General features: G+C 41.6%; 1 protein-coding gene across 1 annotated transcript in view; it reads left to right on the plus strand.

The window, feature by feature from the left end:
• The window catches only part of nrd1a (nardilysin a (N-arginine dibasic convertase)), a 29,009-nt gene extending 16,388 nt beyond the window's left edge, over positions 1-12,621 (plus strand). The window contains exons 14-32 of the mRNA XM_008293432.1: positions 1,379-1,437; positions 1,788-1,842; positions 1,969-2,073; positions 2,535-2,658; positions 2,988-3,074; positions 5,718-5,837; positions 5,964-6,015; positions 6,302-6,452; positions 6,576-6,703; positions 6,882-7,044; positions 7,246-7,277; positions 7,515-7,653; positions 7,782-7,829; positions 7,937-7,989; positions 8,618-8,701; positions 8,931-9,021; positions 9,243-9,359; positions 11,420-11,509; positions 11,592-12,621. Of these exons, the coding sequence (XP_008291654.1) occupies positions 1,379-1,437; positions 1,788-1,842; positions 1,969-2,073; positions 2,535-2,658; positions 2,988-3,074; positions 5,718-5,837; positions 5,964-6,015; positions 6,302-6,452; positions 6,576-6,703; positions 6,882-7,044; positions 7,246-7,277; positions 7,515-7,653; positions 7,782-7,829; positions 7,937-7,989; positions 8,618-8,701; positions 8,931-9,021; positions 9,243-9,359; positions 11,420-11,509; positions 11,592-11,816 (1,923 nt within the window). The 3' untranslated portion in view covers positions 11,817-12,621. The remainder of the gene's footprint in view (positions 1-1,378; positions 1,438-1,787; positions 1,843-1,968; positions 2,074-2,534; positions 2,659-2,987; positions 3,075-5,717; positions 5,838-5,963; positions 6,016-6,301; positions 6,453-6,575; positions 6,704-6,881; positions 7,045-7,245; positions 7,278-7,514; positions 7,654-7,781; positions 7,830-7,936; positions 7,990-8,617; positions 8,702-8,930; positions 9,022-9,242; positions 9,360-11,419; positions 11,510-11,591) is intronic.
• The last annotated feature ends 2,634 nt before the right edge of the window (positions 12,622-15,255 follow it).

Below are 15,255 nucleotides of genomic sequence, written 5' to 3' on the forward strand. Positions count from 1 at the left end.
TAAAAAAAAAAACATACAGGAAAAATGCACTAATTATGGAGCTACTGCTCACTAACTTACCGTATCCTAAAGTGTGGAAACCAGAACAACAGCAAAAGTGACAAAATACACCCACCGTCACCTCAAGTGCTCAGTATTAAACATGCTCCATCTTGTTGGTGAGTCCGTGCAAAATCAGGGGCTTCTATACCTGCCTATGTTTTGGTCAGACTCTATTTGAAGGAGGAACTCTTTGACAATTTGACTCAATGCCGAGACCAGTAACCTTTTCTGCATTCTTTCCTGGTTGCCTGGCAACTGGTCTTGGCCAAGAAATAGCCTGGCACATAACCCCACTGTAAACAAGATATAATGTGTTAATTAGTGAGACTGGAGTATTTTCAGTCATTGTGCTAGCTAAGCAAATCGGCTGCTGGCTGCAGCTTCTTATCCGGTACGCTGACATTCGAGCACACGGTGCCAACGTCTCGTGAACTTCTGTAGAGACTTACAGTCGAATAGCCTAGAAACAAAAATAAAGTGTTATCACGCAAGAGGCAGAAACTATACGTCTATTAAACTGTGCACTTGTGAAGCATAGTCGTCTATACGCTGTTGCATAAACCCACTGCAGCCGACGTAGTTTTGAAAGTTCTGCCCACGTATTTTCCTCCTACAACATGATCACTAGTCGTTTACAGTTAATTATAATTATTTACTTACTCCAAGGTGAGGGGGGCATTTTCATTTACACGTTGGACTCTATAAATGTGGGGGAATTAAGTAATAAAGCCACCTTTCTCAAATGCTTGCCATGGCTTGTTCTAATGACTGTAATCAAACAGCTGTAGTCAACATGATTGGCAGCCGCTGTCTTGCATCAGTATAGTCCTTAAGGTACAGGCTAAGTAACAGTGAACGTCACCTAACTGTGGGGAAAAAAAGGAATCTTAATGAACCTCTACCATCTGATAAAATATGGTGACGGCTTATTAATGCTTTAACTCCTTCAAGTGTGATGTCGGGCTGCAAGGTGGTGCAGTTGGTAGCACTGTTGCCTCGCAGCAAGGTCGCCGGTTCACGTCCCGGTGGAGTCTCCATGTTCTCCCCGTGCAGTGTGGGTTCTCTCCAGGTTCTCCGGCTTCCTCCCACACAGTCCAGAAACATGCTGAGGTTAATTGGTGATTCTAAATTGTCCGTAGGTGTGAATGTGAGTGTGCTTGGTTGTCTGTCTCTAAGTGTAGCCCTGTGATAGACTGGTGACCTGTCCAGGTGAACCTGCCTTCACCCTGACTCAGCTGGGATAGACTCCAGTCCCCCATGACCCTAGTGAGGACTAAGCGGTGTATAGATAATGGATGGATGGAAGTCTAACGTGCTTCTCTGTGGTTCTTAACAGGTGACTCAGCTGGTGTTCCAGTACCTGAAGATGTTGCAGACTTTAGGACCACAGCAAAGGTTCTGTCTCTCACACACACACACAGCTCTATACAACAAAACAAGTTAGATTTAGCCACATAGAGGCAGTTAAAATAAATAAATAATAATCAAACGCAATTGATATATTTTGCCTGTCTGGCATTTTGTCATACTGTGGAGGAGGAAGTGAATAGCGCATTATACTGGATACTGACAGACTAATGCGTTTGCTTGGCTGTTTGTTTGTTCATTTATATATTTATAGCTTTATTATTTTTGTTATTGTTGGCATCCTCAATCTGTCTTGAGGAATATTGGTGCTCTGACATCTGAGCTGTTGTCTGGGATCAGTAAAGACAATATTTCTCTCTGTTTGTTCGTGCATTCAGAATATATGAGGAGATTCAGAGGATTGAAGCGAATGAGTTTCACTATCAGGAGCAGGTAAGAATCAGAATATCCTTAAGCTGCCTATATAAGAGGCATTTTGGTTAAATTGCATTTTACTGTTGTGTTATTACTAGTCGGATTGTCAGTCTGATTTTTATTTTATTTTTTTATCCTTGTCAGATTGACCCTATAGAGTATGTAGAGGACATCTGCGAAAACATGCAACTTTTCCCTAAAGAAGACTTCCTGACAGGAGATCAGCTGATGTTTGAGTTCAGTCCAGAAGTAAGTAGTTCAGTAGTTCTGGGAGTGAACCACTTTCCGGGTTTTATTCTAAAATGCAATATTTCCTTTTTTAGAGAAAGATGTTAATGAAACAGGTCACTCAAAAGTGAAGAAATATAGATTTTTTTTTCTTTCCTCCCGTCTTGATGTGTTAATGATTTTGTAGCTAGCACCTTTATGTGCCCAAAATATATTTCTTTCAGATGCAGTCCTGTCTTCTTTCGGCGGATGTTGCTTTGTATCAGTCTAATTACGGCTTTGCATATTTTCTGTGATGACAATAACTTGTGCTCAGGTTTTTCTGCGTCTTATTGTGACTGACAGCTAAAATTGTTCTCACATAAACAAGTAATTTGGAAAGTGAGGGGGGTAAAAAAATATATAAAATAAAAAATGCTGCCTCTGTCTTTGTCGCAAACTTGACTTTATTTGTGTGTGTGTTTTTCTGTGTGTGTGTGTAGGTGATCAGTGCAGCTCTGTCCCTCCTCACCCCGGAGAAAGCCAACCTGATGCTGTTGTCACCAGAACATGAGGGCCAGTGTCCCCTCAGGGAGAAGTGGTTTGGCACACAATACAGCGTGGAAGGTGTGTGTGTGTTTGTTTACTGTCAGTGTAACAGCTCCTTCTTACAATGTAGGCATCCAGTGAAAGCATTGTCTTTTTTTTTTTTTTTTTCTCTCGCTCTCCCTTGTGTGGTGATATTCAGCTTGATATAATGCAGAGCCAGCAGCAGAAATGCCAGCATTTATCTCTGTCTTTTAGATGCTGAACAATAGTGTTGGAACAGAATTTAAATAAAAGAGAGAATGTACAAAACCCAATACCTCATTTCTGCCGCGATAAAGCGTTCGGGTCGCTCAATTCAACACGGCAAATATTTCTTGTGCGCTAATAGATGTTTAACCTTCACGCAGACATCCAGCAGGAGTGGATGCAGCGGTGGACTGGAAGCCTGGAGCTGAACAGTGACCTCCACCTTCCTGCAGAGAACAAGTTCATCGGTGGGTGAATACACTTCTTTTGTGCGAAAAAAAAAAATCAAAAGTGGGTGGTTCTCGCCCAAAACTGCTGCAAGCACAGTATCTGAAAAGTGCCCGGTGAGATGATCATGAGCAAGATGTGGTCCAGCAGTTTGTACTTTTACTCTCCATTCATCCTTCCAGCAAATACAGCAATCAGATATATTGAGCCAACTCAGAGGAACAGTGTATTTTGGCATTGCTCCCTTGTTAGTCACTGATCTCACAGAGGTGTTATAATTCAAGCTCAAGTTTGTGAACTTATCTGCTTTTATCTTTCCATTTAGACGAGATTTATTCCTCTGGGGGAGATCGAGTGATTTTAAACCCGTTTAGAGCTCATACAGTGTGTTCTTTACCGCTCGCCTCGGTAATAATTCCAGCCGCAATTGCATGCTGTTTTCCAGCAAATTTGCTGGTTATCTCGTAATTTAAGTCCAGTAGAGAGGTACTTTACATTTTAACGTTTTGTACTGTATCTCTGTTCCTGGGTTGCATTGACTCAGCCTGCAGAAGAAGTAGAGAGAAAAAAAATCTGTTCTGTCTTTGCTGCTCTACCTGATTTTATGCCTGGAGAGTTAGTTAATCTAACATGATTTTAGATACGAGTCTTTTTCTTGTGGTAGCCAAGCTGGCATTCTGAAAAACACATTTAACCTTTGGAACCCCAAAATCTGCATACAGACTTAAAAGGCTTGTAATCTTTAACATATCTGCAACATTCCCCCATCAGAACCCAAAACTGTAAAGTTGGAAGGAATTGTCAGATTTTCACTTTTTTGACATTATTTTATTTACCTTTATTTAACCAGGAAGTCCCATTAGGATTAGAAATCTCTTTTTCAAGGGAGACCTGGCCAAGGTAGCAGCCATACAAATTCAAAAAACTAATATAAAACAAACACATGATACATAAATGAATATTGAACAACTCATCTTTTATTGGAAAACTTAACCAAATATAAGCTTAAAATCGTATTTCATCCAAATCACTTTATCCCTTGAATCTGATTTAAACATTTGCTTAAACTAAACCGTTTGTACTAACCACATTTTGTAATAAAATGTAAAATTCTGCGCTCTAAGTCTCAGCTGTGACCAACAGTCATATGACAAAACTTGTATTTGAAGTTGCTGAACTGCAGGCTGTGTTTACAGACAAGTATGGAAACAAATTAAAATTGCAAATAGTAAAATATCTATAATATAAAGAATCACAATTTGTTTTCCAGTGTTGGTAGCATCTTTGGGCAAATGTTCTAAGAGAAATGCTCTTTGGCGTGTTCTCCGTCCTCTAATCTGGAATCGGGTCACTATGCCGACTGTCACATGTGACTTTTGCATTTTTATTAAACAGAATTTATAGATTTTTGAAGAAGAAAAATCTCTTTTGAAGCTTGCAACTTTAAAGCAGCTCTCTTTGGCATCTCATTTTTCAGACTTCTTATAAATAGATATTTAAAGAAGTTCAACTTTAATTTTCTTTTTCTTTGTTTTTGTTTTTTTTGTTGTTGTTGTGCCGTTTCCATTGAGGTACAGGACTTTATGCTGCAATTAGTTAATTAATTAAAGTCTTTAGTGAGTGAAAATGTGATAGGGGCAAATAAACAATGCCTAGAGGCTGCTTCCAGTCCAGAGGATTAAGTAGTTTTGAAAGTTTTTGTTAGTAATTTTATCATCACTAAATAATTCTAGTAACTGTACTCAGCTGATAGCATTGTGCTTCAATAACTGAAGGATGGACAATTGAAAACAAAAGCATCAGGACTGATGAGGTCAAATTAGACATTGTTTCTCCTTAATCCACACTTTTGTCAAAATCTGGTACCTACATTCCCCACAATGCACCTCAACCACTAACTGGACTAATCTGTGGTCCAGGTGCGTTATGCTAGTCACAGCTAATGTAATGTCAAGTCTGTAGCCTGAAGCAGAGACGAGGAGCTGACTAACGAGGTCAGTTAAGCTCACTTCTTCTGAACTTCACACCATCAGATTTTTTTTCATTTTCAATCTTGTAGTCCTCGACCATCGCTGACTCAATTCAGGCATTTAATCAGATTTGTGCAGCACCCTCAGGAGCCTTCTGTAGCTTTTTTTTCCCACATGTGCTGTATTACTCCTCAAGACCTGTGAACAGACTTTAATTTGAAAAAAATCTGTGCATTCTCTTTCAAGATAATATGAAGCAGCTCCAGTGAACAAAATGCTGGTCAGAACTCAAGCTGACTGACACAAACATCGTTACACAAATCCAGTTACGTTTGCAGGTTGTTTTGATTAAGCATAGTCGATTAATTTAAGGTCCAGATTTGAATTAAAACACCTCTGTTGCAATTCAGGCCAAACTTTAAGGGCTGACACTTTCTGGCATTGTGCTCTGCTTATAAAACTTTGGACAGTGACAAACCCACACAACCAGCTTTGCTAAAAGTTGGCGGCTTCACTTATTGGCCCAAGGGTTCCTGAATCATTTATTGGGGGGCAACATCTTTCTCTGTGTTGACAGGCTGCTGCATGTTTATCCCCAAAGTGGACATATTGAATTGTTGAAACTCACGTATTATTTATGAAACTGTACCAAGTGCAAGGATGATGATTCATTGTGTATGTGCATTTGTTTAGCCACCGACTTCACCCTGAAGCCCTCTGACTGCCCAGACACCGAGTTCCCGGTCCGGATAGCCGACAGCGACAGGGGCTGCCTGTGGTACAAGAAGGACAACAAATTCAAAATCCCGAAAGGTGAGCTGTGTGCGAGCGTGTGCACTTGTGCTGTGTGCATCAATTAGCATGCAAGAGGTTTCCATAAAGACATTTAATAATCATCGGGGAGGTGCTGACACCAGTTTGTCCTCTCCACTGCTGCAGCCTACATCAGATTCCACATAATCTCTCCAGTAATCCAGCAATCTGCTAAGAAGTAAGTTCAAGCTCAGATGTGACCTTGTGGAAGTGGTGTTTGTTTCCTGCTGCCACCTTTGTTAGCATCTGCTTTTCTCTCCTTCGCTCTGCCTACAGTTACATATATCCTTTGTCCTTTTCATCACTTCAATCCTTTGTCTTTCCGAGCTCGATCCCTTTTCCACATTCTTCCTTCTATTTGTTGCCTTTCTTTGCCTTGTTTCTTTCTCCCCTACATCTCATATCCTTCTCCACTACATCCCTCATCCTAATTTCACTTGTCCTTTTCATTTTTCTGCTCCCAGCGTGGTCTTGTTTGATCTGCTGGTCAACATCTTGGGTCACAACCTGGCAGAACCGGCCTATGAGGCGGAGGTGGCCCAGTTGGAGTACAAACTGGTGGCCGGTGAACATGGCCTGGTCATCAAGGTTAAAGGATTCAACCACAAGCTGCCTGTGAGTGAACTCATCCTCAGGAACTGCACACACACACATGTAAAAAGAGATATTTGTGTAATGGGCTTACATGAATACAGCTGGCAACATATGGCTCAATTGTGACCACATTTCTCTCTTTAGTTGCTGTTTCACCTCATCGTTGACCACCTGGCTGACTTCTCTGCCTCCCCTGATGTCTTCAGCATGTTTGCCGAGCAGCTCAAAAAAACCTACTTCAACATCCTCATTAAACCTGAGAAACTCGGCAAGTGAGTTGTTTACCCTTTGTCTCTCTCTCTCTCTTTCTCTTTCCCCCCATCTTGCCATTTGAGTCATTACCAAGTCTATATTGCCTTCTAGTGGTGAAATATGTGACAGCCATAAATAAATAGAAAACCCTCACTGTCTCCTTCATCCACCTCTTGTTCCTCTCTTTTCTGTCCTCAGGGACGTGCGCTTGCTGATCCTGGAGCACTCTCGCTGGTCCATGGTGGAGAAGTATCAGGCCCTGACAGCCGGTTTAACCAGCGAAGAGCTGATGGAGTTCACCAGGAGCTTCAGGGCTGAGCTGTACGCCGAGGGACTGGTGCAAGGGAACTTCAGCAGTGCAGTGAGTGGACAAACAGACAAGCAGACTGATTGGCAATAATATTAGCTAATTGGAATGAATCAGCAGATTTTCATGTCTGCACTTGCAGCGTTTGATGCTGAGTGTATTTGACATTGCCCTCATGTTTTGCCGATCCCCCCTCCTCACTCTTTCTGTCTTATCTCCACCTATTCATTACACTTTATTGTGTTCCCCCCACAGGAGTCGACGCAGTTCCTCCAGTATGTCACAGAGTAAGTCTGCTATTTCTCTGAATGCAAATCCTAATGAGAACGCCATCACTGTACAATCAAATAAATTTGTTTGCCACCATGCATAATAATTTGAATCATCTTCGGTTGTTCGATTCGTGATTCCCCTTTCACCCGCTCCACCTCCTCCTTCCAAACTTTCCTCCTGTTCTGTCTCTGCCTCTCCTCCTTTACCTTTCTCGTCGCCCTCCATTCTCTCCTTTGTGTCTCCTCTGGCAGTAAGCTGCAGTTCTCCAAGCTGCCAGCGGAGGTGCCGGTGATGTTCAGAGTGGTCGAGCTGCCTCAGAAGCACCACATCTGTAAAGTTAAATCACTCAATAAGGGAGACGCCAACTCGGAAGTTACTGTTTACTACCAGGTACACACACATCTTCAACAAATCTATCATATCTTTGTTATTATTACTTTAATTCCCACCAATTTTGTGGTCTTTGTTTTTTTTATCTTCACTAATTCACTCCTATTTATCTCTCTTTCTAAATCCAGTCTGGCCCTAAGGCTTTAAGGGAGCACACACTGATGGAGCTGCTGGTGGTGAGCGTGCACATGTGTTGCTTCTTTTTCTCTCCATGTATTTACCTTTTCATCCTGTCAGTCCGCGTGCTCATGCCTCCATCTTTGACTGAGTTGTTGTTTTTCAGATGCACATGGAGGAGCCCTGCTTTGATTTCCTCAGGACCAAAGAGACTCTGGGGTGATTTATTTATTTATTTTGTAGTTATGTTTCCATTAGCACTTTTTAGCACAGTTACAGGTTTGACAAAATAAACTTGCTTCTACTTAGAAATCAACAGTATTAATGAGCTCTTACTTACTGTTTAGTCATTTAATCCATACATGTTTGAAATGGTAACAAAAATAACTTATCATCATAATGATTAACTGCTTATATGCACATATAGTCTGGAAGGGTGCGTAATTAATATAGCACCAGTTCTTTCAGTTGATTTTTTTTGCCACTTCCTCTCAGATTATTTTATGCACAAATCAAAGACGTGGATGGAAGTGTGCTTGCGGTTTCCACCTCCATGTCTTTATAGTGTGTTATTATATTGCTTTCCAAAAAAGAACAAGCCTGTGAAGTTCTTGTTAAGAGAACTGGAAGATTTTTTTTGTTTGGTTTGTCTGAAATATGCCAGCTATCACTGTTTCAACTTGTACATAGCGTCTCTAGCTACACTGCAGCCATACTTTTCACATTTAAATTCTAATTTTATACTTTCCTGACTGGCGCAAAGCAAAGGTAATGTACTTTTTAATTAAGTTATTTTGTCTGTTCTTCCTCTGATCTCTGCTGCCTTCTTTCATGTCTCCCTGTGCAGATACCACGTCTACCCCACCTGCAGAAACACCTCAGGCGTTCTGGGTTTCTCTGTCACCGTGGAAACACAGGCCACCAAGTTCAAGTGAGTCTGCAACACAATCGTAACCTTTAATTTGCCAAAAGCAAGATACAATTTATCTTAACCGCTTTCCCAAAACCAAGGTGTAATCTGTCTTACTGTTCACCCAAACCCAAGCTACAATTTATCTATGTGGCCCTGGAAAGAGAAGCGAGCGGAACTGATAAATGACTAAAGGAATCAAATACGCCCCAAAGCCTATTATATATCTCTTACCTCTCATCTCTCTCAGCACCGAGCTGGTGGAGTTAAAGATTGAAGAGTTCTTGGCTTCGTTTGGGGAGAAGCTCAATGCTCTGACTGAGGACGCCTTTAATACACAGGTATGTGTATTATTTTGTGTATTTGTGAGTTCCCCATTGTCACCGAGAAGTGCCAGCAAATGATACATATTGAAAAAGTTTTCCAAATGCCAGAAGTTACTCGGTACATTAGTGTCATATAGCATGTAAGACCTTCAAATGTGCTGTTGTGCTTCGATTGTTGAAACAGGATGGATGTGTCGAAACCCTGTGTTCTGTACACGTGTGTGTGTTTTATACAGGTGACCGCTTTGGTGAAGCTGAAGGAGTGTGAGGACACACACCTGGGGGAGGAAGTGGACAGGAACTGGGCCGAGGTGGTTACGCAGCAATTTGTGTTTGACAGACTCAACAGAGAGGTGAGGACGACACACACACACACACACACACACACACACACACACACACACACACACAAATACATTTATACACGTAGGATGCATGTATGTCCTCTTTATACCGTCCACTTTCTTACTTCCACATGGAGATATTCTGTTTCTGTTGGATGGGAATACACTCTCAGTATTTTTGGTTTAATCTAGCTGCCTTATTCTTTAAGGTTTGCCCCAACTTTGTTATTTATACTTCCAGAAACACACAAGTTACACATGAATGATAGCTTTAGTGACATTCTTGTTTATTATTGGTTGTATACACACTATACAGCAGGGCATCAGTGTGTAAAATCTTGCTCCTAATACTGCTAAATCAAATCAAATCAAGTTTATTGTCATTTTGCTGTACATACACAGTAGTACAGGCAAGATGAGAGAGCGTTTCTTCAGGATTATTCAACCAGCAGGTTTTGTGGAACACAGGTCTGGGATAAGACACTAAACATTTACTGTCGCTGCCTCCTGAAGGGGGCGCTGCATCCATGCGCGCCGCCATTCGTTGGCAAACCTCTTCAGGTCCTGGTAGGTCTTCAGGGACACAAAGACACACATGATGGTGTGACGATGGTGAAGCTGCAGATGCTGCCCAGAGCTAGCTGTCTGTCTGTCTGCATCCCCTCCAGCTGTCTGTCCGTCTGGGATGTTGTCATGGAGCCATGTTTCTGTTAAAGCAGACACACAGCAGTCCCTCCACTCTCTGAGGGTTTCTCTCAGCAAACGTAGCTCGTCCAGCTTGTTGTTGAGGGACCGGACATTGGCGAGTAGGAGGACGGTCCTGCTGGTGTGGAGGGGTTAGCCTGTAGCCTAGCATGAATCCCGGCTCTCTTCCTCCTCCTTTGTTTACGTTTGTACCGTTTCCTTCTCTCTCGGGTAACTGCCGGTGTCGTCTCTGATCGGGCTCCATGTTGGTGTAGGATGTCCAAATCACAACCGATCGCCGCAATTCCAGCACCGTTCACTGTCCTGACGCCCAGCAAAGTCTCCTGGTCGCAAATTTTGAGGAATGAACATCTGGGATAGACAAGACACTCAAAACGTTCACTCGCTGTCTCCTGAAGTGGTCACTGTGTCTATGCGCGCCGCCATCACTAAAGTAAAATAGATTAGAGGAGTAGATCTGAAAATCTGGTCTTCGTACATGGCATAGATAGCAACAATAAACACAAAAAAACACTAAGAAGCTACAGAGATTGCACTGTAGGAAGAAAACCACAAACTGATTTATTTGTTTGTGTTTCATTCTTTGTTATGTTTGATTATCAGAACCCTTAATTATGTGTAGTTGTCCTCTTTCTGCTGGCGTTGTGTGCTCACAGGTAGAGGCTTCGTAGAATCCAGGTCGATCTATCTGTCTGGTTATCTGTCTGTGATCATCATTACTGTCATTAAAACCATCTAAGAGAAACCAAAGGGAACCGGGGGATATCGGGTGACAGCTCACACCGCATTTGAAAATTCTATCAATTATGCAGCGGAGGACCTCGTGTTCATACTGGTGCTCCTTTTAGTGAGGTCAAACCTCAGCCCTGACAGGATCAGCTTGAACCCACTCTGTAAAGCCAAGACAGAGCCAATAAGGATGTCGTTCTTTTCTGTGTGGTGTAGAGAAGACTTAACATGAGCGACTAACTGTACAGATATTGATCATTTAAGTGCACACATTTTCCAATTTTAGCTTTTTAACAAGTGTGCACGGGGGAAAACATACACAAACAGGCTCTCTAAAAGAAATAAGAGCATGAGTAAAATCAGAACGAAAAAGTAAAATACAGAAAGTAGAAAAAGTTGTGTGGTATAAAAATCCTGAGATTATTCTCCAGAATGTTCCTGCTGCTGCAGCATCTTCCTAAAGTTCTACAGTCAGTCTTTAGATAGATGCTGCCAAAGCAATAAATCACTGAGACGGTTCAAATTCATTATCGAAGGAGTACAGAAGAGTTTCAAAAGTACTGTCAACAATAAACCACATTATGTTGAGTTTTCAGTGAATGGTGTGTGTCTTCCATTTGTTTGTGTCTTCTTAGATCGAGGCTCTGAAGCAGATGACCAGAGCAGAACTCGTCTCCTGGTTCCAGGAACATCGCGGACAAAATTGCCGTAAACTCAGCGTGCATGTAAGCTTTGTTTTCCTTCAACTTGTTCTGTACTTTTATTCACATGTGTGAACACGCTAACTTCATTCCTGTCTCCTGAAAGGTGGTGGGATTCGGTGCTGAGGAGAACGACGAGGAGGGCGGCGGTAAAAAACCAGAAGGAGAAGAAGGGAAAGAGGAGGATTTAAGTGGCTCTACTTACGGTGAAGTGTCTAAGCTCACTTTCCTTCCCGCCTCACCCAAGATGGCGGGAGCAGTCACCATCACGGACATCCCTGCTTTCACTAAAGACCTGCCTCTCTTCCCCTACCACAAGATACTCGAATAAACTTGTGCTCAGACTGCGAGACAGACGGATGGCCTAGCCTTGCCTCTTGCTGAGCCACGTTCAGGGACTCTGCCTCATTAGAGATGCAGACACTTAATATGTGTTGAAGGAAGGTTAAAGCAGCTTTGGCTCCTCTCTGGACCTGGATTCTGTCTCGGGGGGGCCCAGCTGTAGATTTTACTGACACTGTGTGCATAAGCAAATCGCCCGGGAGTGATTATAGAGTTTTCTTTTAGCTAAGTGTTAGTCTATTCTGCTATCTCACACTGAATTATTTTATATCCTCAGATCAGGAAAGTGCAAGCGCTCTATCATTCTCTCTACCCCACATTGACTGAAAATATTTGACTCTCATCGATTGAGTTCTCGGAGCTCTGCTGCTGTTACAACTTAATCCTCTCTGAGTTTTTTTTGCATTGCGGTTTTAATGCCATTTAAAAACACAAATTAACTGTGAAAACTGCGGAGTCCTTTGAACTCCAGATGTGTGAACTGAAGTGATCGTGTGCCGGGTTTCATGCTCTGGTGTGCGCTACTGTTGTCAGGTGACGTGGGTAGTGCAGTGGTATGAAAGTGTGCAAAGAAATAAAACAGTCGGTGATCAGTGGATGAATGAAGCAATTTAAACTGAGTTCATGTTGGGTTTTTTTGGTGCATTTTCTCTGCCAGCTTCGACTAAATATAGAGCAAATTCTGCATGAATTTGGTATTTTGGATATTTTACTTCTCTGTAAATGCCGCCTTAAATGGCACACCTGCACATTTCTTAGCATGCATTAAAACAACCGAGCATTGCTGGAATCCACTCTGGCTAACAGCGAGGTCATTTCAAAGTCGCCACTGTTTGCATGCTGGTGACTGATTTGTGGTGTAATTTTTTTTGCAGCTTTAAATTATTTGTAAATGAAACATTACTCAGAGACTCTCCTGCCTCATCCCTGAAGAAAAGGTTGTTGCAGGCGATATTGTGTCGGGCTTGTGGTTGGTGACACTATTGGATGTAATTAAAAACTAATCTGGAGCCCAGCCCAGCAGAGCGTGTTAACAGAATTGACTAATATGCCCACAGGGACGTCTCATATTGTAGCAAAGTCTTCACCTGCAGCCTGCAGTGGCCTCACATAGCTAGAACTGTGTTACCTGTGCGATTGATAGAAAGCGGCTTGTTTGCATAAACAGGATAAGCTCCAAGTACGAAGCCCTTCAGATAATATATCTACAGTACCGTAGATTCGCTGCATGGCTGAAAGTACGTGTGGACATCCAGATTTTTCACCCTCACTGCACTGTTTAGGCTTTAATTTGCTGCTGTAACAAACTCCACTGTTCTGCTTTCAGGCTTTCCTCGATGTTTGAGAGCTCGGCTGCAGAAGCATTAGCGAGATCGCGTGCTGACGTCGGTTTTCTGTCACAGTTCCACTTCACCCCAAAGGTGTCGGGACAGAGCTGAGGTCACAAAGGCCACAGTGTCTAAAATACAGTGCATGCTGCAGTGTTAAACCTGCAACACGGCCACTTGAGGGCAATGGAAACAAGCTGCAAACACAGCAACACTGTCACCTCTTGAGTTGAAACGGCAGCTTGTTTGCCAACAGATGCCTATTTAGACACCCAGAGGGCTGTCAGTCATTGGGAGCCTTTGGAGTTGTTTCTGGCTGCCTGGTGAATGTGACTCCGACTCTCCTTTTGCTCTCCACAAGCTGGATCTGAATGGTTTGTCTAAATGCTATACTTGGGCAGGCAGTCGGCACATAAAAGTAACGTTAAAAAGGAGAGACTTGCCACTTATAGAACAGAGAAAATAAAAGAATCCAGAATGGACGTTTATTATGGGGACGACAACGATAGCAGTTCTATGATAAATGTCCTGCCGTTCCTACATAAAGCCAGTTACCTGCTTTGTTACAGATACACTGGAAGACTAGCAGCCCATCATGTTGCAGCACTGACACCACTGTAGTGTCATGAAGTAGCACAAGTTTAATCTGCTGTGCTTTTCAGACCTTATTTTGGGGGCAAAGTCACCAAACCTAGTGGGTTGTTTTTTTGGACTGGTGATTCTATAAATGCAGTCTTATGGGTGACTAATAAAACTGCAGTTATGCGTCTCTCCACTCATTCAGACAGGAGCCTGGTGTTGTTAACTGGAGGAGTATTGAGTGGCGAGACCTGCCTATAAGGACTTTGTTTTTTCTTCTTCTGAATAATACATGTGCAGCATAGTTTGGGTCATGACTTAAAGTTTGGATCGGGGTTGAAGCCGAGCACATTTCCTCAAATATTGTGCTTTCCATGGATATTTATTGTGCGTTTCATATAGAAATATACTTTTACCTGCGCTTCAGTTTGACAACTTCATTGTACGTCACAGATCCTGATAATAATACTCATTTATACAAAATCACAATCAAGAAATAATGTATTAGAACGGATAAACATAAATGATGAAAGCGTTTCTTTCCAAGGAGGAAAATTCACAAGCGTCACTGCGCTTGTAGATCAGTACACTGTGAGGAATATGTCTGTAAAGTAGCTGTAAACGCACCGGCAGCTCATTAGTTATCCTGTAATTAAAAGAGCAGATATTTAACGGTTAATCAAAAATTTTAAAAATGGACGCTTGCTGTTAATTATTGTATTTATAGTGGAAAAATTGGACATTTTGTGTTATTTTATGGTATATCTGTAGTTTTAAAAATTTAAAAATGTTAAACTTATCCATGAAAAACAGATTTGTCCAGCCTCAAAATTAATTCAGTAAAATTTAAGTAAAAGTATGCTGGTGGTGTACTATACAAACTTCCTGCATTTAAAGTAAAAAAATAATAATAATTAAAAAACCCTCAAAAAAAAACAAAAAAATAAGTGATTTTCTGTTATTGATGGTGCCTACTGTAGCTAAAGGTAAAAAATAAGACACTTTCTGATTTAAATAAACCCATTAAATAACAGAAAAAGTACTGGCAGTGTATTACGTGGACATTTACTGTTAACTAATGGTTCACCTATTGATAGTGATGCTCTTCCAAAATGTAAATAAATGGAAATTCACTGCAAAATCATTTTTAATATATACAATCTTAGAACTGTTAATGCACAAATATTTCTGCCATATTTCACATAAATGCGAGACATTCTTCACAATAGCCACTCCAAGTTTTTGCTGCTTTAGGTATATATATATTTTTTATTATGTCAGTTCAAAATGACTTTCTGGTGCCGTCCTGTGGGGTGTAATGTGGAAACACAGGAAAAAAATGAAGTCAAATCTGCCTGTGGGAAACATGATATCGCCTCGCTGCTTTTAATGATGCAACGTGGAATTGGTTTGACAAGTTCTGGGTGTTTGGTAGCAGCATGCAGGACTGTACGGCCCCACGGAGCATTCTTGGTGATGACAAACAGATCTAATTAGATTTCAGTTCATTGTGATCTGAGC

This window comes from Stegastes partitus, unplaced genomic scaffold, assembly GCF_000690725.1.
Source record: "Stegastes partitus isolate 25-593 unplaced genomic scaffold, Stegastes_partitus-1.0.2 Scaffold887, whole genome shotgun sequence".
NCBI classification, from domain to species: domain Eukaryota; kingdom Metazoa; phylum Chordata; class Actinopteri; family Pomacentridae; genus Stegastes; species Stegastes partitus.